We start from the raw sequence: 22,885 nt of genomic DNA on the forward strand, positions 1-22,885 counted from the left end.
CTGAAACTCAAAAATGCAGAAATTGGTAAATTAGCACCCAAAAAAGTTTAAGATTACTTTAAAATTAAAATTTTCATCCATACTTCTCTCAAAAAAAACAAAACAAAAAAAGCCAAAAAAACACAAGAGCTTCTCCATTTTTCCAAGAGCAGCTGACTTTTATAACAAACATTTGGGGGGCACCTGGGTGGCTCAGTCGTTAAGCGTCCGCCTTCAGCTCAGGTCATGATCTCAGGGTCCTGGGATCGAGTCCTGCATTGGGCTCCCTGCTCAGCGGGAAGCCTGCTTCTCCCACTCCCGCTCCCGCTCCCCCTACTTGTGTTCCCTCTCCAGCTGTCTGTCAAATAAATAAATAAAATCTTTAAAAAAAACCCAAACATTTGGTAATCATTTTTTTTTTTAAAGTGGGCTCCACACCCAGTGTGGAACCCAATGCTGGGCTTGAACTCACCACCCTGAGATCAAGACCAGAGCTGAGATGAAGAGCCCGGCACTTAACTGACTGAGCCACCCAGGTGCCCCTACAACAGACATTTGGGCATCACGGGGAAGAACACAATCATTTTTCAAACAGCTTTACCATCATAGGTTCCTTTGGTTTTTTGTTTTGTTTTTTAAGATTTCATTTATTTATTTGACAGAGAGATAGAGCACAAGTAGGCAGAGCGGCAGGCAGAGGGAGAGGGAGAAGCAGGCTTCCCACTGAGCAGGGAGCCCGATGCGGGGCTCGATCCCAGGACCCTGGGATCATGACCTGAGCCAAAGGCAGACGTTTAACGACTCAGCCACCCAGGCACCCCGGTTCCTTTGGTTTTAAATGACGTATTGTTGATGTGCAATGTCACATTAGTTTCAGGTGTCCAACACAGCAATTCAGCGAGTCTGTGTGTTACACTCTGCTCACAAGTGTAACCATCATCTCTCACCACATAAGGCTATTAGAATACCATGGACTATACCCCCTATGGCCTCCTTTCATCCCCATGACTTATTCCATAACTGGAATCACAGGTTCTTTTAATTAAGCTCCCCAATCATCATCTGCCCAGCTACAGTGGGAAGCTGAGGAGCACTCTGTTTTGGAAACTAATTTTTAAATGAAATTTTTCCTCAAAATATGACTTAGTAAAGTTCTCACTGCAAGAAAGTATTATTAGTCCCTGAGGTAAAATCCAGATTTCAAGGTGCTAAGGTGCTAAGAACAGGAGAACATAAACCTTATGTATTTGAGCTACAAGTTGTCAGAACTTAATCGTCATAGTTTTTAACTTAATTTTTACATACAAAAGGCACAAAGGAATAAAGACTAGACTTGTCAGCCATATCCATGGTATAAAGAATAAGGCTATTCCTAGATTCATACAGTCCTCCATGCCTGAAAAGACAGTTTTTAACCAAACTGTCTTACTGTATACTTCATTGAAAATGGCTCTCTTGAGCTCATTTTGGCAGCACGTACATTAAAACTGGAACAATACGGAGAAGATTAGTATGGCCCCTGCATACGGATGACACACAAATTCATAAAGAGTTCCATATTAAAAGAAAAAAAAAAGGCAGAAAAAGAAAACTGCTCTCTTGGTTGTCTTACGACTAACCATGTCAATATAAGTTAAGTGTTTTTGGCAGAGCACTTACAAATTTAAATGTGCGTGTCTTCTGACATAGCAATTCCCAATCTAAGAATTTACCTTATAAAAATATCCAACCAAGAGTCTTTTTTTTTTTTTTAAGTTTTTTTTTTTTTTTTTTTGACAGAGAGAGAGCAAGCGAGAGAGAGACAGAGAGCAAGCACAAGCAGGGGGAATAGCAGGCAGGGGAGAAGCAGGCTCCCTGCTGAGCAAGGAGCCTGATGCGGGGCTCGATCCTAGGATCCTGGGATCATGACCTGAGCCGAAGGCAGCCGCTTAACCTACTGAGCCACCCAGCTGCCCTCAACCAAGAGTCTTATGACATTAAAATACACTCAAGTGAGACTACTATGAAAAGAATGGTTAAACTGCTGTACACCCATGTTGAACAATAGGGTGAGTTTTAAAAAAATGAACTGTTTGTACCTACACTGAAGATTCTTCAGGATACATTATTCAGTAAAAACACAAATTATAAACAATATAATTTGATTATTAAATTTAAAAAATGTTTATTGAGGGGCACCTGGGTGGGTCAGTTAAGCATCTGCCTTTGGCTCAGGTCATGATCCCAGGGTCCTGGGATCCAGTCCCCACATCAGGCTCCCTGCTCGGCAGGAGGCCTGCTTCTCCCTCTCCCATTCCCCGTTTGTGTTCCTGCTCTCACTATCTCTGTCAAATAAATAAAATCTTTTTAAAAAATAAATAAAAATAAAATAAAATAAAAAGTGTCAAATAAAATCTTTAAAAAAAAAAAGTTTATTGATACATGCATAGAAGAACTTCTGGAATATACCAAATTACCAGGTATAAGACCAGGGAAATACATAGAGATAAAGAGAAATAAAAAGCAAGTTTTTCACATTTTATTTCTTGTGTTTTGAATTAATTTGAATGCATACATACATAAAAATTCAAGTTTACTTAATATTTATATACTCTATTGTATATAGGTTATACCGTATTTTGTAAAAAGTTATTACAAGCTCAATGAAAATAAAAACAAACACACCACCCAGATTTCTACCTACATGAGTCCACATCCAAAACCAGAACAAAAGTTTTCCATATTTCTCTTATCATTAAATATAATCTACATCCAGCCATCGTACTTAAATCTCAAGGGCAAAAAGACAACAGCGGCCACTGAAAGTTACCACAGAAAAGTACCGTAGTGATGCTTGACACACGTTGTCCCCAGGATCCTATCAGGCATTATTTACCATTCTAACCTCCCCAGACCTCAATTTCCATGCATTTAGAAAATGGAGCTGGGATTCAACCCAGATCTCAGACCTCATATCCCACATTCTTCTGGCAATACCCTTCAGTTCAACAAGGGCCCATGGCACAAGCATCAGAGCTCCTCATCAAGAAGTTCCAGCACAGGGCGCCTGGGTGGCTCAGTCATTAAGCGGCTGCCTTCGGCTCAGGTCCTGATCCCAGGGTCCTGGGATCAAGCCCCACATTGGTCTCCCGGCTCGGCGGGAGGCCTGCTTCTCCCTCTCCCACTTCCCCCGCTTGTGTTCCCTCTCTCACTGTGTCTCTCTCTGTCAAATAACTAAATAAAATCTTTAAAAAAAAAAAAAAGTTCCAGCACAATTTCTCCCTCCTATTCTCTCCCAATCCTTAACAATATTCCAAGTTTAAAAGCCTTCCTTCTGCAAGCCCGGATCCTACTAAACTTGCTAAGGAGCTGGGACAAGCAGGCACCGTGGACTCCACTCCGAACACTTCTACCTCTTTTGCAATCTAAAACATATCCCGTGAGTCACAATCACATGCCTGAGATAAAGCCATGGCATCTACTTCCTCGTGCCCTCTGTTCTACTCTCCTACCTCCTTAGGCCCCCCTCCAGCTTTTCTACAATTCATTTATATTAAGATGAAGCTGCTAAAAAAAAAAATACCTTCAAGTAAGAAGCCGTTCCCCTTTCCATCTTAAAACAGGATGTCCAGATATTTTTATTCTATAGTAAGCCCCAGATTCCAGGCTATCTGTACTCGTCTTTTTCCTACAGGAGGACAATAAATCAACCTTCAAAGAAGTCAAACAAGATTTTTTTTCTTCAGAGAAAGCAAGAAACAGGACATCTCTGCTCCAACTTGCCACTGCAAACATGATCAGGCTGCTGTGTAAGCTACTTTCAGGATTTGACAACTTAAATGAGAGGAACGAAGGCAGGGCAGAGTCAAAGGAAGGGGAAAATGGGTTCCACTAATTACCTGCAGTGCCCTGGGCAAGTCACTTCTCTCAGGCCTTTATGGAGAATCCTTTGGTAGACTACTAATGCCACTAAAATCTATTACGCTATCTCATTTTTACTGGTTTTCTTTTCTTTAAATAGGAGATATTTAACACATTCTGAAAGTAGTACTCGACTAATCAGAGGATTTGCATAAACCAAGTCTTTTTTTTTTTTCTAAAGATTTTATTTATTTGAGAGAGAGACACAGCGAGAGAGGGAACACAAGCAGGGGGAGTGGGAGAGGGAGAAGCAGGCTTCCCGCTGGACCTGGGACCCAGGGCCCTGGGATCATGACCAGAGCTGAAGGCAGATGCCTAACGAATAAGCCACCCAGGCACCCCACATATACTGAGATCCAGTCATCAGTCTCCAATCAACCGATCGAACACATCACCTAGTTTTGGTGACTATGGAGGCCAAAACCAGGATTATAATTTGAGGAGAAAGCTGCTTTACCAAGGACCAGATTTTTAAATATGCAGAAATGAGGGAATTTAGTGTACTTACAAAAGGTTTCTTGTATTTCTTATAGCTAAATTTTTATGAATAAAATGGAAGGAATGCTTTACTTATTCCAGGATCCTAAAATAACAAAGTGATTGAAGTATTTTAAACTTAGCCCATGATATCCACAAATGTTTTGGCCAATAGTTTCAACCTTGCTTGTCAAATGAAGTCTTTAAGTTTTTTAATTCCAGTTAGTTAACATAAATCAAGTCTTTGTTGTTGTTGTTGTTTTAAATATTTTACTTAGGGGCGACTGGGTGGCTCAGTCGTTAAGCGTCTGCCTTCGGCTCAGGTCATGATCCCAAGGTCCTGGGATCGAGCTCCACCTCGGGCTCCCTGCTCCGCGGGAAGCCTGCTTCTCCCTCTCTCACTCCCCCTGCTTGTGTTCCCTCTCTCGCTGTCTCTCTGTGTCAAATAAAATCTTTAAAAAAATAAATAAAATAAAATATTTTATTTATTTGAGAGAGAGAGCAAGCAAGCAAGCACAAGCAGGGGGGAGGGAAAAGCAGACTCCCCAGTGAGCAGGGAGCCCAAGGCGGGACTCCAACCCAGGACCCGGGATCATGACCTGAGCCGAAGGCAGACGCTTAACTGACTGAGCCACCCAGGCGCCCCCCCCCTTTTTTTTTTTGAGAGAGAGTGCACAAGCAGGGGGGAGCAGCAGGTTCCCCGCTGAGCAGGGAGTCCAATGTGGGACTTGATCCCAGGTCCCCAGGATCATGACCCAAGCCAAAGGTAGACGCTTAACCGACTGAGCTACCGAGGCGCCCCTCAAATCAAGTCTATTTTTTTTTTTTAAAGATTTTATTTATTTATTTGACAGAGAGAGACACAGCGAGAGAGGGAACACAAGCAGGGGGAGTGGGAGAGGGAGAAGCAGGCTTCCCGCTGAGCAGGGAGCCTGATGCATGACTTGATCCCAGGACCGTGGGATCACGACCTGAGCCAAAGGCAGATGCTTAGGGACTGAGCCACCCAGGCACCCCAAATCAAGTCTTTAGATAACCACAGAGAAGCACTGGACCTGGGTCTACACTGCCTTGAAACCTAAGACAGCTTCAAAGGATTTTCCCAATGTATAATAAAAAGTAGAATGGGTAATCTAGGAAGTAAGCTCAGTCACCAGAAGTGTTGAAACAGATGCCAGAGCGGGTCAACTGAAACAAAGAAGTCTTGTCCAGTGGCAAGAGGATCTACTCAACTTAGGACTCTTCCATCTCTAGCAGGTTATAAATAGAACATGCTCAGAGATATTTCTGGAAAGAAAAAAAAGATTAGATACTAATAAATGAATTCTGAAAGAAAGGCTATATTCCAGGTTGCTCCAAAATTCATCACTCTCCATCTATCTACTGCCCAGCCAGAAGGCTGGGACTTACCACCATCCCCACTCACATTCATCCATCTAAATCACAAACTCTCAGGGGTATTTCATCCAGTTGACTACACCTTCCTTATCCATGGGCTTTTTTCATGAGTCTCCCAGAAGCAGATCACTCTGCTTGCTTTCCTCTACCTTCCTGGTAGAGGAAATGTAGCTTTCAGATATTTTAGGTTTCAATCACTTTGAAGAACTACTCCTCCCCTCCTTCCATTTATGGAAGAGAATCTACAAAGATGGTCACTACCAATTCCTTCCTCTCTGTACATTCATGCCACTCTACCATCAAGAGATCTGTGCTGGCCTTGTGACTTGCCCTGATCGACAGAATGCATAGGATAATGTGCCAATTCTGGGCCTAGCCTTTAAGAGGTCTATCCACTTCTACTTACTCTCACTTGGTAGCCAAGGGCTACTACAGAGCACTGAGATACCATGTGGAGAAGTCATGTGGACCAGCACGAAGAGGCCAGCCATGTGAATGAAGCCTTCTTGGACCTTTTAGACCAGCTCAGCAAAGGACCCAGAATGACACCATGTGGAACAGAACCAACCACACCAAGCAGACCCACAGAATCATGAGGAATAAGTTGTTTTGAGCCACTAGGTTTTGGGGTAGTTTATTATGAAGCAAGAGATAACTGAAACACCATGTTAGCAATGGACCCCACTTCTAAACAACTAAGTGATAATGCCAGCTATTCTAAAGACTTCAAGCTCTCTCAACTTACAGCTCCACGTGGGGTGCCTGGCTGGCTCAGCTAGTGGAGCATGAAACTCTTGATCTCAGAGTTGTGAGTTTGAGCCCCACGCTGGGATTACTTAATAAAATCTTTAAAAACCAAACAAAAAAAATTATAGTTCCACTAGATTCCTCAAAGAATACATCTATAATAATTTCAAACTACTTCCTAATCAAGTTAAATGGCCTCGGGATAATTCCTCTAAAATGCATAATTTATGTACTATGTATTCCCCTTCAGGGCAACAAAATCCGCATACTATATTAATATTTATAACTGTGTTTTATTTACCAATACTTGCCAAACAGCAATTTCAGACCATGATAAACTACACCTTCAGTTTTATTTACTTTTTTTTAAGATTTTTTTTTTTTTCTTTTGACAGAGAGACAGTGAGAGAGGGACCACAAGCAGGGGGAGTGAGAGAGGGAGAAGCAGGCTTCCCGCGGAGAAGGCAGCCCGATGCGGGGCTCGATCCCAGGACCATGACCCCGGCCGAAGGCAGATGCTTAGCGACTGAGCCACCCAGGCGCCCCACGCCCTCAGTTTTAATGGAGCACTGAAAATTGCATTTGCGACCAGCTTTCAAGCAAAACCCTGCAAGACCAAGCCAGTTTTTTAAACATCAGATTTACAGGGCAGAGTTCCTAACTAAAAACGCCAATCCCATCCGTTGGTCACCGCTACCACACTGCCACCTCCTGTCTTGTGACTCTAGAAGCTGGAATCAGAGGCAACAGTCAATAAAGGAAACTTGGCTAAGAATAGCACAGCTGTTCTCCATCCTCCCAGAGCAAACCAACCACCAAAGTTGGTGGATAAATAAATCTACCATAATAAATGGATAAATCATACAATTCAAAAATTAGTTACTGCTAGGAAAGTTGACATCTGAGCACTGAAGACAATTAAAATAGAGCTGCTTCAAATATATATCCAGGTGGCTCAACAGCTTCACTTTAATAGAAAATCCAACACCTATATGACAACACATTAACTGCAATGGTATGACTCATAAAAGGATTTCAAAGTATGACAAAGATCATTTCCCTCTTGCCGACTGCCCAAAAAAGGTACACGTGCAAAAGCAACTGAGCTGCCATACTACAGAAAATACAAGTTTTGTACAGGGAAGACCCTACGTCTCATTCCAAAAGGTATTTTTAAGCCTTAGCTGGTAACTCATTTCAAGCAGAATGGCAAAACTCAGAACAAAATATGCCCCCTGTTAGTTTATTATAGTGGCATTTGGCATGAACAGAGAATGTAAGTGATCACACAAATCAAAAGGAAAGCCCAGAAACAGAAGCCAAGATTCTCAATTCCCACTGGCTCAAGGCACATGTCATGTTTCCATAAGATCTTCCTTGTTACTGTGGACAGCCCCACAGAAGCGACTCATCAACATTCATTTATATACATATATATTTTAATTCTAATAATGCCGAAGTTAAGAAATCTTTTACTCTTTCTCAAGCTGTACTAAGAAAACAACATGAAATCAAGAAAAATCTTGTTGGCTACAATCACTTAAGCAGTCATGCATTACTGACCTTAAACTGAGCACTCCAAAGACACTGCTTATGATTCTTTACCAGCCATGAAAGTTTCCTAACAGTCAGAACCTCAAGTCTCTGTATGTGTGAGAAACGTCTCCAATTCACAAGATTCACCTGTCCCAAACTGATAAGCAAGGAGCAGCACAGCTATTCGTGCCTATGTTTAAATGTTCAGCATTAAAAACAGCTTTTATTGGCCTGAGACAACAGGATCATATGCCCTGGCTAATGGACAAATTGCTGGTTATGGCACCATGCTATTCCATACATAACAGCTGTTAAAATGCAGCACTTTTAAACAGACATTTAAAGTAAGATACAGGGGTGCCTCGGTGGCTCAGTCATTAAGCATCTGCCTTCAGCTCAGGTCATGATCCCAGAGTCCCAGGATCGAGCCCCACGTCGGGCTCCCTGCTTGGCGGGAAGCCTACTTCTCCCTTTCCCACTCCCCCTGCTTGTGTTCCCTCTCTCGCTGTGTCTCTGTCAAACAAATACAATCTTTTAAAAAATAAATAAATAAACAGAGTAAGATACATTTAAAACCCCAGTAACTTTTATACATGCTATGTCTACCTAATTTACATACTAAACACAAGATTCTAATATAGAAATAAGTTGTTCACTTAATTTTCTTTTTTTAAGGAAACAAAGAACAAAATCACGTGAGCTCAGATACCAGTCTGTTTTAATGGATCCTTCCTGGAAAAATATTTAACTACAATATCCTACCATTTTGTTTATCCTTCACTGAAATATATTTTGGCTTCATATAATCTTAATGCTGACAGCTAAATCATGAGCAAGTTTAAGCCATAAAAAACCAAAAATGTGAAAATTTTTCATAACTTAAAAAAGTCATGGAAAACAAACTAAAACCACCATCCTGTCAGTTCCCCAGTGTCAGCGACTTTCCCATTCCCTCTCCCATGCCCAACAGCCCACAACATAACAAAAAAGGAAATCGGTCCTATTTACATAATCACATAGGGGCACATATGCAGTCCCACAAGATACCAGTGGCTCTTCCAATCAAACTGAGCTACAGTCTTCTAAACTCACAATTTTCACAGCCACCCTTGCCCCCAAGGCAGGGTGGGGAGTGGGGTGAGTGTTCAAGCTTATACTTCAGAGTGAAGCCAAGTATTCACGTGCTGTATCCTTTACCTTCGAACAGAAAGCGCAACACTATCACAGATATTCAACACAATCTTCTCTTCATTCTGGACCCAGGGGATCTCAAGCTCTTAAAATAGTGCTATCATCTTCCCCAACTGAGGGGTACCTGAATGCAGAAAAGCAACATTCCTTCCACATTCCCCTGAGACTTCGGCAATCAAGAGCCAAGCTTGGTCAGAACCAAACTCCACAGTGCCCCTTCCTGAAAGGTTCTGTGCCCAGCTCAGCTCCCAGTCACAGTTGGGCCATCAAATCGCCTCCTGGGCCTGCTCCCCTATTTAGTTGCTGCAAGCCCATTCATCCATCTCAGAGTGCTGCCATAAGCATTCTTCAGCACCAGGCTCCCAACATGCCTTGCACAGCAGGTATAAAGGTCACTGCTGCACATGTGGGTGTGCCTGCCTCAGATGCCCACATGATGATGGGATGGAATGCAATGACTGCTAAGCACAAAAAACTCCACGCAGAAGTCCAGCAGGCTCACTTGGCAAAGACTGGTCTGCAGCATTCACCAATACCAACTGTCACCAATACCACTTTTTTTTAAGATTTTATTTATTTATTTGACAGAGACATGGTGAGAGAGGGAACACAAGCAGGGGGAGTGGGAGAGGGAGAAGCAGGCTTCCCACAGAGCAGGAAGCCCGATGCGGGGCTCCATCCCAGGACCCTGGGATCATGACCTGAGCCGAAGGCAGACGCTTAACGACTGAGCCACCCAGGCGCCCCACCAATACTTCTTGACCTACCTATAGGAGCTAGGCATGGATCCACCAACGTGTCTTCTCAGCCCCCTCCCAAAGCCTATTCAGACAGTGTAACAGTCCAGATAAGGGAAACTGCATCACAGTTCCAAGGTTCAGTTAAAACAAAATTGTATTATAATTAGATTTCTAGCAAATTTCCCTGGGCAGAGAAAAGAAACCTCTACTTTTCTTTTTTGCCATTTCAATCCTAGAAAAGGACTTACTTAATTGTTCTCCCTATAGGTAGAAAGTTGTCTCCAGGGGCGCCTGGGTGGCTCAGTCATTAAACATCTGCCTTCGCCTCAGGTCATGATTCCAGTGTCCTGGGATTGAGCCCCACATCGGGCTCCCTGCTCCACAGGAAGCCTGCTTCTCCCTCTCCCACTCCCCCTGCTTGTGTTCCCTCTCTAGCTGTGTCTCTCTGTGTCAAAATAAATAAAATCTTTAAAAAAAAAAAAGTTGTCTCCAATGTCCTCATTCTATTTGCTAGTAATATCTCATTTAAAATCCTGAGCATTTTAATGTAAGCGAAATCAGCCTGAAATTTTAATCTACATTGTTAAAATGAAAAAGCTTCCACTGATAAATATCTGCTGCCCCTGGTGGCATCATACCTTATAGGCTTTCCTAAAACAAACTCCTGTTCGTTATAAAGTAACAAGTATGTTTTTAGGTCCGGCAAAAGCCTTTAAGGGTAAAACAGTCTGTTACCAGATGTTTTTAATTTCATTCCCTACACATGGGGGGAAATTCACACCAGGATGGAAAAGAAAATCAGGAAAGGAAAGCAAAATAATCTACATTTCCATGCAGGTCCATAAATTGTATCTGAAAAATGCCAGACATTTAATGTTTAACTTTAGAAACTCTCAAATGTTAAAATGCCAGTCCTTTGACACAACCATTTGCCTCTTTTTTATCCAACATTTGAAGAAAATTAGGACACACGGGCTAAACATGAAACCAATAAGAATTTGCAGAATGCACCTACATTTTCCCCACCCTAGTTATACAATTCAGACTATGCCTTTAAATGTTTAAGGAGATGTGCCTTTTCCCTCAATTTTTCACTTCCTATTAAACGGAGATCAGTTTAGATACCTTTCAGTACATGTTCTATTATTTTAGAAGCTCTCAAAAAAATAATTCCCTTCTACTATGTGAAATAACTTGACCTCACCAAAATTCCCAACTAGAACTCAATCTATCTCATCACACAAATCCTTTTTCACTATCCTAATAAAAATTAAGTACATGAACAAGAGAAATCCACAAAAATCCAGCTCTCTAACAAAAACAAGGTTTGTGAAAACGCTTTACCTGAAAGGGAGCTCAGTATAGAAATAGGCACATGGTGACACTTCGTGTAGCCACCTCTCTGCAGAGCACCAGGGAAATGCATAGCAAACCTCTCCTGCCCTCTAACACACCACTCACCAATACCTAACCAGACACACACAGCCCTAGTTTAGATTAACTTTCAGCTTATTCCTAGCCCAAGTTAGGAGTGGGGGGATGGGAAGAGAGAAAGGCCGAAACCCTAACCCCACCTTGCACAACCCAGAAAAGCACAAACTAAAACTAGCACCACAGTAAGGGAGCAGGCCTTTCCAGTTAGTTACCGAGCGGGGATCTGGCCTGCTCTTCAAGGAGCCATTTCTTCACAATACACCAGAGGTTAAAACAGTCTGCAAACATTCTGTAAAGTGACACACTACACTGGCTCTCCAAAAACTGCAATTCCCTTGCTTTAGTACAAATCTTTAATCTTCACGACCTCTTGGTGGTTATTTGTAAGCAAAAATATTGGCGGGGTGGGGGACGAGGAGGGAGGGAGGGGGTGGAAGACAAAGGCCGGTTTGCAGCAACCTGTGTAACTCTGGAGTGACTGAAAGGCGCTTCTGGGCAGGAGAAGCCCAGGCGTTCACTCACGTGTTCCAATCAGCAAATTCCTCTCTTCTCAGATACACAGACGGCCTCCCAGGCCTCTCAGACTCATCGCCGCCAACTCGGGACAGAGAAAGAAAGACACTCCATACCCACGCGTGTCTGCAGCTGCTTTCCTCTATCCTGTACTTATAGGTGGGGAGTGGGGGAGGGTCACCCACTGCTTCCTAATTCTTACAGATCCCCAAACTGCCCTTCAAGACTTTGATTTCCTATTATAGCAACTTGGAGGACATACAGCTGTGAGAGCTTCCTTGAGAGACTTCTATACCAACAATCCACTGGCAGGAGCGACGGACAAGACCTTTATTCCTTACCAGCGCACGCACACACACCTGCCATAAACTTAAATGCAAGGAATAAAAGACGGAAAAGCCAAGCCATACAGCATACAGCAATCCAAAAAGCGTCAGAGAAGTTGTTTTCAGCTGTGTTGTCTTTCCTCCCAACAAGGGAGAACAGAATTAATGAAAATGTGATAAATAAGCTCACCTTTGTCTTTTTGGGACAGAGTGCTCGACTTCCATTAATTTCCCGTGCAGTTCCACTTTACCTGCGGACACACAAGAGGTGCAAGACCGTTGGCCGGGTTTAGCGGCTCTTCCCGCACGAAGGCCCCGCAGAGCCTAAGTGGTGACACAAGTGACTTCCTGAGACACCCCCCCACCCCCACCCAAGGCACCCGGATGTGTCTCAAGGCCGGGAGGGAAGCCCGGCCACGCGCGGGGGGCAAACTGACCCCTCAGGGCTGACTAGAACTTACAGATGGGTGGGGAGGAGCGCCCATTAGCTGGCCCACTACTTGGGTAACAGTCTACCCCCAGGCCTCCAACGCCCACCTCAGGGGTCACCCAACTCCACGACAGCCGCAGGACTGACGCGGCCCTTCCGCCCACCTCCCCAGACACTGCACAAGACAAACTCTGCGGAGTGGGCTACGCTGGCTTTTATTCGGGAGGGGACGCTGAGCCCTTCTCCCGGCTTCAAGCCCAGGCCCTCCAGAAACAGGGAGTAGCTGGAAAGGTTCGAGAACGGCAGGGTAGGCACAGAGTGCACGGCCAGACAGGCATCTCAGCACAGAACGAACAAGGCGCGAAGGACTGCGCGGCGCCCGCCACACGGGCTCCGGGGGTGGGGTGGGGGGGACGGGACTCGAGTTTGCCCCACCACCCCCGGAGGCCGCGGCCGGGACGAGGAGAGCGACGGGGGGCCCGGCGCGGCGGCTGGGGCTCCCTTGCCAGCGACCACTGGCCGCTCTCGCCCACCTGCCCCTCTGGCTCGTCGGACGCGGGGGAGGTGGAGCGTGGCACCCAGGTCGCACTAGCCTGCGTCCCGCAGGATCTAGAGGAAGCGCCGGGCCGCCTGTGCTAGGCACCAGCCCGAGGCCTCACTCCGCAGCAGGGTCGAGGCCACTTGCATTCTCCCACGCCTGGGGTCTGGGGCGAGCCGGGGGAACTGCGAAACCAACACCATAAATAACGTGGAGAGGAAGGAAGGAAGGAGGGAGGGAGAGAGAAGCGGGCGAGCGCGCTCGGCCCCTAAGGCCCGGCGTGCTGGAGACTGGAGCCCGCGCCTGGGCCCGGGCGGGGCGAGCGCTGAGGGTCCGGCGCTCGCGGTCGCGCCGCCCCCAGCCCCGCTCCCCTCGGAGCCCGCGCCGCGGCTTTCTGACAGCGCGTCCGCCGTCCGCCTGCAAAACCCCGGCGGGAGGAGGGGAGCCGCGGGGGGCCGGGTTGGAGCCCTAGCTGAGGAAAGCACCCCGGACCTCACGCGTACGGGCGCCCGGGCCTCGCCCCACCTCCCCGCCCGCCCTCCCCCGGGCCTGGGGCCCTGTGTGGACGCCCCGGCGGCAGCCGCGGGCCTGGCTCCCGGTCCCCGACCCCGGCAGGCCCGGGCGGGCGGCGCAGGGCTGGGCGGGCGCGCCGGCGGGGCCGGGGCGGGCCCACCTGAAAGCGCCTCGATGGCCTTGAGGGCCCAGCTTTCGTCCGGACAGTCCACGAACGCGTAGCCCGTCTTCACCAGGAAGGGTCCCGACACCGGGATCTTGGCGTCCTTGAAGATACTTTCCAGGTCCGAAGGGACGGCATTCTCGCTGAGGTTTCCGATATACAGTTTGTTCATTGTGAAGAGTGGTTGCTTTTTAAAAAATTCGGAGAAAAACGAAAAATTAAAACCACCCACAGTGATGGAGGGCTCCGGCGGGTTTTGTTCCCCTCGTCTTCTCGCCGTTAAAACACACAAACACAGTAAGAACCAAGGACAAGAACGAGGAGCGAAAAATCAAATCCGAAGGTTCTTGTTTTTCCTTTTCTGGGTATTAAAAAAAAAAGAAAAGAAAAAGCCTTGCTGCAACCCAAACGTATCAACGAGTCTTCCTAACTCTGAGGAGGAGGCGGGATTAGCGAGAAAAAGGAGAGGAGGAGGAGGGGAGAAGAACTACTTTTTGTCTCTTCCTCCCCAACCCCTTTGGCATCGGCCGGCGGACTGTGAAAATATCACACTACGTGAGGGCAGGCGCCGCCTCCCCATAAAAAAACCCAGAAGGGTGACTGGCAGGAGGGAGGGGGGAAGGGGTGGAGGGAGGAAGGCGCAGGAGGCGGAAAAAATCCGCTCCGAGTGTCCGGCTTTTTGAATGAGCCACGTGTTCAAACTACAAATCAACGTCTCACGTGAGGAATCCCAGCGCCTCAATTAGAGTGGGTTTCGGGGGTAAAAAAGAGCGAGAGAGAGGAGGAAGAGGGGGAGGGGAAATGAGCTTGAGAGAGAGAGACCCTGAGAGGCGGGAGGAGGAAGAAGGGGAAAAATACTAAAGGAGCCTCAGCCGGGGCGCTGAGGGGAGCGCGGCTGGCGGCGCTGATTGTCACAACAGAGTTTAGAAAGGGTTATCTGGTCGGGGCGGATCCTGAGGGGGAGGGGAGGAAAAAGGGAAGATTTTTTTTTTTTTTAATGAGATACGGGTGGAGGTGCTAACTAGGCAATTTCTCAGCTCTAGTTACCGGAGTTTTAAATATTCGATTTTTAAAAATAGGTAATTAACAAAACCAAAGAGTCCCAATTTCGAACTCGCCTTGTGGCTTTGATGACATTTGAAGTGTAACCCCGGCAAAGCCGCAAGCACGTTTCCAGGGCTGGTAGGGGCGGAAACGCAGCAAGGGGGTGGGGTGGGAGGGGGCGGGAGAGGCGGGCAGACGCGCCCCACCCCATGCACCCTTCACGGGCCCTGGCACCGGGGAAGTGGGGCGGCCCCGAGCCAGGGGCGGTGGGGGATGGGAGCCCGCGGCGTCCTGGGCGGGTGTCTGGGCGACACCTCCTCCGCCTGCGCTCGCGTTGGCTCTCGGCTTCGCGTTTGCGATTGGTTGCCCGATTCAGAAAAGGCTCAGAGATAAATGAGGCCGGGGGCGGGCTTGGCCACCGGTGGGGGAGGGGAGCGTAGGGGCGGAGGTATTTGGCGTGGGGATGGGGGCGGCCGGAGCTCGGAGGCCGGAGGAGAGAAGTCAGAGTGGGAAAAGTCGGTATCTAAACGGAAACCAATTCTTCCTGTAGTTTCCAGAGGAGGAGGAGTGGGGTAGGCTGGTACTTTTATTTAAAGAATTTTAGTTGGAGAACTTGGGACTCTTGAAACAGGAAGACCGTTCTGCGTTACCCCTAGGTGATATTCGCACTTGAAAAATTGTTCGAGTCCCTTTCTGCTTCTTTTCTGCCCGCATTCGGCCATGAGAACCATTCATAATTTCCCCTGTATGTAACGAGTACAATGGTGGGTGTGTGGGGGAGGGTCTGGGCCCGGTGAAGCCTTTACTGGGCCAACAAAATGTAGACTGGAGAAGAGGAATACGGAAATGAACATAGTGCTGGGGTTCTTGTGGAAATCTGCAAGTGTCGTTTAATGATTGTGTACTCCACTCAAAAGCTTCATTTGCATCAGTTACTTGTGGCATATTTTTAACAGGTATTCCATGGAAAAGATGAAAAATGCTTATTTTTAAAGTAAATGAAATTCTATGTAGCATGGAAATAAAAACAGGAATCTTTAATGACCTGGTACTCCTAGTAGTAGAAAATGTATTGTGCGATAGAGAAGATATTATGATTTACATTGAAACATTTTCAGTAATTAAAATTGATAGAGTTCGTTTCTCTTTGTCAAATCCGTATATGGCATTTAAAAGTGTATATTTTCCAATTAAAAGATGAATGACATTATTTTTCCTACATGTGGGAACTATTGCAGGATATATTTACATTTTATCTTTTAAAAGGAACTTATTTTATAATTTTGTGTTGAACCGGAAGGTGTCAGATCATCCATTTTAAATGCAACTGTTCTAACAGGTTTTTCTTTTTCTGCTAAGCAAATCCAACTTTTTAAATGTAAACTCACTTTCACAATATTTTCATTGACATTTAATTTGGTGAAATGTTTTTACTTTATGAGATCGAGGAGACAAATGTGCTCTTGTGTAATGTTCAGTAATTATGAGCTCTATCTTTAAAGAACATTTGGGTGGTGAGATTTTAAGTTTATGGTTAGGTTTAACTTTTTAAAAAGAGCTTACTTATTTTTCCTTTTCATGTTTTGAAAAAGAATCTTGGTTCTAAAAAAGACAAGTAACTTCTGTGGTACTCAAAATGTAAATATAAAAAATTATGAATTTTTCATGTACCTGTTGCATGTGATCAAAAACTACTTGGAGAAATGTGCTTTTCATTCATTTAGTAATATTTGCTTTTCTAACTGTCTTTAATTTATAAAAATTAGTCTTTTGATCATTTAACTTTTAGTAATTTTCATTAAGAACAAATTTTATATATTCAGCTTGCTTCCAAAGTCACTTGAATGGTGCCTTCTGGATTGTTCACTGTATTTGCTCTTATTAAAACTGAGACCTAAGGAAGTAGCTACTTCTAAAACATGGGATAAATTGTTTATTTTCCGTAAATACTGGACCATGCTTGTCTGTCACTATCAAACACACCTAACACCTGGAATTTAAGACAAGTGTGTGCTGTTTTGATGAAATATGTTCCTGGGACTCGTGAACTTAATCTGTGTATTATTGTAACAAACTGGATACTCCGTCTAGGACCTTAAAAACATACAGGAGTTGTATAAGCTCAGACATTAAAGGGTGGTAGATACAGTCCACTCACTTCCAATCTTCCAGCCATTTGAGGGCCAAGTACATACTCACTGTCTGAGTAAAAAGAGCACGGGTAATTGTCTTTTTCCTGGCATTTCAAGTGCAAAAATATCTTTGGTGGATTTTCAAAAATGAATATAAGGTCAGTCTAACTTCCAGTCTTACATGAGTCTCACACAGGAAATTAACCGTGCACATGGGCTACTTCCGAGTTCTTCCCGAAGCAGTTGCAGCTCCTAATGAATGTTAACCCCACTAAAGAATCCCACCCATTGTGTGTGCTCTGATGCGGCTGAGTGTCACCAACTGCAGCCTGTTTACGCTTTGGACAGCTGCACCTACTCCTTATCTCCTGAGGGCAATAAAAATGTTTCTTATGGGTCAGTGTAATATTAAAGAAGAAAAACTATGTTTAGAAGGTCGATTACCGTTGCTGTATCCACAGGTTATGAGCGAAGGCTGAGCAGGTAGAAGCGAAGGAAAGGGCATTCTTGCTGCTACCCCTAAACCCCGTCCACTTCTGAGAGCACCCGAGAGCCGAAGTCCTTACCGCGGGTGGGCACGCAATGCCCGCCGCGACGCCTGGGCCCCATAGGAGATATTTTTATCATACTCTTGCTCCTTCCAACAGCTTTCCTGGACTCGTTTGTTGAAACCAGATGCGTGATAAGTGGTAACTTGGCTCTGCCCTCTCCGGAATCTGCCTTCAGTAATTTTTGTTTAAAATCAAAAATAGGGCCCCAGGAGATGAGAAGATGGGGTGGTTTCCTTTTTCCCCTGGTTCTGCCCGGAAAAAAGAGGGCGGGATTCTTGCAGCTCCCACTGGGGAAGATCCTTCGTTCCTCGCTTGCTCGCCTCGGAGGCCCTCGACCACCGGACCGTCCTGGCCCTGCCGCGGGACAGGCGCTTTCTGACTCGGCCGCAGGTTGTCCCTCCGCGCGGAGCTGTGGACGAGTTAAATGCAGGGGTCGGGAGAACCGCTACGGTTCCCCTTCGGCGCACGACACCACCTGAGGTTCTCTTTCTCCAGCGCGCGCCCGCCCGCGGGCGGCGGGGACGGACCAGGCAGCGTGTGTTTGGCGACCCTCCCGCACTTCAGGCCTATTTCGACTGTGCGAGGGGGCTACATGGCGCCGGGGGATGTTTGGTACCCACGGTGAAAGACCGCAAGGAGCGCAGGCTGAGCCAGGCGCCTCAGTCCGGGGCGGGGCGGGGCCGCGAGACGGGCGCACGGCGCGCAAACGCGGCCCCGGGGCGGGGTTTCGCGCTCCGCGGGGCCGACTCGCGGAGACCAAGTTGAGCAACCGGCGTGGAGAGAGACACCGCCCCTGGCTGGGGAGGGGGCGGGGGGAGCTTCTTCTCTCACCCGATTGGTGGACGGAGGGAGCCTATCACCGTCGGCTACCGCCGCCGGAGCCGTTTGCTGGTTTCCATTCATTGGACCCCGAGCCGCCCCTGGATTTCCATCTTTTGTGGCGCGAAAATAACCCTTTGCTCCCTCTCATTGGTTTTGTTGTTGAGGGGTGGGATTGAATTCTTCTCTTCTCGTTTTTCCTGCCCTTTAACTGCGAGCCCCCCGCCCCAAACCCCAAGGAGGAAAGAGGGAGGAAGAGTAGAAAATAGTTGGAGTGCGTGTGGAGCCCGCCCCTTGGGCTGACCGCGTGGTGCCCGCAGAGTCCCCTCCCTTCCCCCAACGTCCAGCACCCGGAGGTCCTCGGTTTGCGCCATGCTCAGCAGCTGGAGTCACATCGTTTCCCTGCCCGTTTCCAACATCTTAGAATTTATACCTCTTTTTATTTAAAACAACAAAATAGGGTTTCAGATGCCTGAATTTTCCTGGGCTTCCAGAGAAACCGACTCATTCTGCCCCCTCCCTTTCTAACCCCCTTTTGTGGTCCACAGGGTTGTTTTAAGCAAAACCAAACAACCCCTCCAAAAAAAGCAAACGAAAAATTCCGGGTAAAATCAACTATGCCGAGACCACGTTTTCGTTGAAGCTGCCCTAAGACCAAAGAAGCCGAGACCGACCTTGAAGGATTAGCGATTTCTGTAACTGAAATATTCAAATTTTACTGACGTTTGGTGGAGACGGTGAGAAAAAATAAGTAAGAGTTTGGCTTGGAAAAGGACAAAACAAACGAATAACCATATTTAATTTGGTTAACTGAAAAAGCTAACAGCTGTAGTGCTGTATTCTAGGCAGTGGTGCCTTTGGTGGGTTTGTATTTATATACATACGTTGCTATTGTTCTCAAAAATAAAGATCAGAACTCTGGCCATAACAGAAAAGAGGGAAGTGTAAATTTGTTTGGAATATCTAATTTCATAACAGACTCAAATTCTTTCATTATCTGAAGAAAATGAAATGTACCAGTTAGAAATACAACTTAATAAATTGTTCACAGATAATATTGTTCATTTTTTAAGTCTTGACAAAATACCTGGTTTGGTTAAAAACCAGTAAAAACAAAAATTGCCTAGTAAATATTAAAAACCTTCAGAGAATCGGCTTAAATCTGTGAGTTCAAAATTTTTTCTATATTGTTAACTCTTAGCTAGTAATGATGTTACATCATCCTTCTAAGTTCTTTTGGAAAAACTATTTAGTTTTTTCGTTTTAATCTCTAAAAGCCAACTAATTGAAGTAAGGTAAATTACCACCTACCATAATACTAAAAGCTATTTGAGCAGCTCTTTAAAACAGATTTTAAAAACTGACTGAATTAGTAAGGAAAAACTTTTTAAATACAGATTTTGTTTACATTTTGTATATATATTTCAACTACGTTTTACTAATGTGGTTAATATCTATTTTTGAAGTTTCATGTAAAATTATTTCTCAGAAACATCAGAGTAACTTAGAAATGATTTATTTTGAGTTGAACAAATTAAACCTTAGAAACTAAATTTATAGTGTAATGCTGAAGATTATAGAGTTAATAATTTAGATAACCCTTAAACACCTAAAAAATTTTAAATGTGAAGATGATTATTTGTAAAGTGATTCTAAGTTGGGACTTACATGATCTGTAATTTTTATATTTTGAAAATGATATAGTAGAAAAAATAAAGAATTTTTAGAGTAAATTTCAATTGAAAAAGAAAGTTCCAAAATTAATCTGAACAAGCCAAAACTCTAAAACCTGAGATATTTTCAAACGTTTTCTCAAATTCACAGATTTATATAACCAATATTTTTCTTTAAAAAAAAGATTTGTTCTGTTTGGGAGAAATTGATTCATTAAATTTTCAACTAAATCAGGATTACGAATTTTAATCTATCTGGTAAACTTTATACATGATTGTTAAAGTAGTAGATAAACATGATTCCTTTTATTGCAGTTATATCCTTTATTGCTTCACTTGAGTGAAACTTTAAAAATATTCATTTATTATTACTATTCTTCTGGGAGGAGGGAGGAATGAGACCTTTAGTGGAGTCTTTGGTAATTGGTGTGTGTACATAACTATTTGCTGACGGGGCCACAGAAAACAAAGAAGATAGGCATTTGTCTGTGGGGGGAGGGGTGTGGAGAGGCTGAGAAGAGTTGGGCATTTAAACTTGTTTCTTGGTTGTAACTCTGCAAGTTTCCTTGCTAAAGGTGGAAGGAAGGTGGTAGAGAGAATGTATTACCTAATGGAGTAAAATGGGACAGTAATCCAGGCATGAAATCCCACTGGAAAGAGCAGTGAGAACCTGCTCTCCTCACTCAGATAATCGGAAAGCAAAGCACATGCTGAGGTCATAGCAAGTTTTTAGCATTTTCTAATACGTGCATTTAAAAGACACATTTTAAGGTACTATTTTCTTATTAGGACCCTTTCTTTTCCTGACCATTTCTTTTCCAGAATCCCATTACAAAAAACTCAGGAACTAAAGTCCCCTTCATGAAACAGCAGATTTTGTTACATACGTAGATAAAAACAAATCAGCTCCTAGGTGATTTTAGTGACAAATTGAGGAATTCCACATGCTGTCTATAAATAGAAAGTGTATTTTTAGATTTTAATAAGGCAGAGTATATTTGTAAATTCCTTACTTGCAGGAATAATGGTAGACCATTACCATTTCCACTTTGGCTCATTAAAATTCATTCCTCCTTGAGTTCAGTTTACATTTTAGTCCTGAGCTTCTCTTAGTATGATGATCCCAGTTTTAAAGATGGAAGCAGCAGGCTAGGTGAGGATTATTATTATTTCAAAACATCTCAGCTGAAGTTCATAAGAATCTGAGAACATAAGACATAGCAGAAAAGAAAACAAAACTAAATCTGAAATCTTTATCAAAATTGACACTATAAAGATCTGTCCTAGAATTTGTGCCTAACAATCCTTTTGAAATATTTACCTCCTTTTTGTGGTAGATTGCTTAAAAACATAAAAGTTGGTGGTAATTTTTGTTGCTTTTCTCAAATGACAAATGACTGATCAATTATTTTTAAAATGACAGTGCTGGTGCCTTCTCTAAGGCAAAGTTTTATTTGAACTGAGGTTTAATATCAATAATTAAACCTGTTTAATAGTTTCCCCTTATTTAGTTTTGGCAGGGAGGGTGTCCTGTGTCAGTCATTGTGTAACTTTTCTATTTTTAAGTTATTTTTCTTTGTAAACTATTCATACCTTATTTGTAATCTAAAAATGTTTTTCCTAGCACTCTCCAAGACTTGGAGAATAATTTAAAAGTAACTATATCTTACCCCCCCAAATATTAGTCAAGACTTTTTAAAATGTGTATAATTTCCTACAAACAAGTAGGAAACATATTGAATATTTTCCATTAAACTAACATAACTATATGGTCCTTCCTTCTAATTCTAACACATCCTAATTCTAATCCAGCTATTAAAAATCTAATTCATAAAAGGACACTAACAAAGGTCATAAAAAAAACAAGAAAAAAATACCAGTTCTGTTGCATCAGAAATAGGTATGGTCTCTGTTATGTTGATAACATTTTGTTCTGGGACAATTAACTCCAGAATGATGTCGCCATGTTTTGTTTTCGTTTGTTGAAAATTGCCTGGATTTTGCTCCTTAATCCTATTATCATATCTCTTAACAGGTATTTCTTTCCTCTTATAGTTCTTTACTACCAAGAATAAAAAGACATTTTTGGTTTTGATTTAAGTGAATGGCCATCTATAAAAAGCCAAATAGAAAAACTAAAAAATCTAAAATTTTGGTGTGATGCATTATTGGTGCTTACCCATGGCAACCATAGTTATATTCAAATTTTATTTTAATTTGGAGCCAAAATTGTGAACTTTTAAAAACAGATTAAATTGAATTTTGTTTTAAATATTAATAAACAACAAAAAATTGAGTGTTTCCATCTAGTAAAATAGATAATAGAGTTACAGGTAATATTAGTCTTTCTCCTCAACAGCAACAAATGTGGTTGAGGGCAGTTTTGTTGGGTATGGAATGCAGTCAGTGTGTGCAATTGGACGTGAGAATATACACACATAGTCCTGTTGAGAAGCCTTTTGTGGAGATTTGTAAAGGAATAAAGCAAGATAGAACTTGTGTTCAAATTCTGAGTTTGCAGGTTAAGACAGGCAAGGTCGGCACAATTTTTTTTTTAAGTTTTTGTCTTCACCATCAGAATTCTTCAATATGGTGTTTTTAAAGCTGGGGAGAGAAGAGTAACAAACAGACTGAACTGGAATTAGGATGCTATTAGTACATCAACTTAGAAATTAAGTAATTCAAAGTTTTATTTTTCTCTTTCTGTGCCTTGTTTTCTATTTGTAAAAGACTTATTATACCCATAAAATATCCAATGGCATTAATAAAACATACATGTGA

The 22,885-nt window shown here is 43.8% G+C and overlaps 1 protein-coding gene and 1 non-coding gene across 6 annotated transcripts in view; one reads left to right on the plus strand and one right to left on the minus strand.

Moving 5' to 3' along the window:
• IGF2BP3 (insulin like growth factor 2 mRNA binding protein 3) overlaps positions 1 to 14,407 on the minus strand; it is a 154,857-nt gene extending 140,450 nt beyond the window's left edge. For all 5 annotated transcript variants that reach the window (XM_078059366.1, XM_078059365.1, XM_036120866.2 and 2 more), the window contains exons 1-2: positions 13,883 to 14,407; positions 12,432 to 12,492 (exon numbers count right to left, since the gene is read on the minus strand). In XM_078059366.1, the coding sequence (XP_077915492.1) occupies positions 12,432 to 12,492; positions 13,883 to 14,057 (236 nt within the window). In that variant the 5' untranslated portion in view covers positions 14,058 to 14,407. The remainder of the gene's footprint in view (positions 1 to 12,431; positions 12,493 to 13,882) is intronic.
• LOC118553754 (U6 spliceosomal RNA) lies at positions 1,437 to 1,543 on the plus strand. The gene has a single exon (XR_004926191.1). It is a non-coding gene; the product is annotated as a U6 spliceosomal RNA (small nuclear RNA).
• Positions 14,408 to 22,885: the final 8,478 nt, after the last annotated feature.

Source organism: Halichoerus grypus, chromosome 12, assembly GCF_964656455.1.
Source record: "Halichoerus grypus chromosome 12, mHalGry1.hap1.1, whole genome shotgun sequence".
NCBI lineage: Eukaryota > Metazoa > Chordata > Mammalia > Carnivora > Phocidae > Halichoerus > Halichoerus grypus.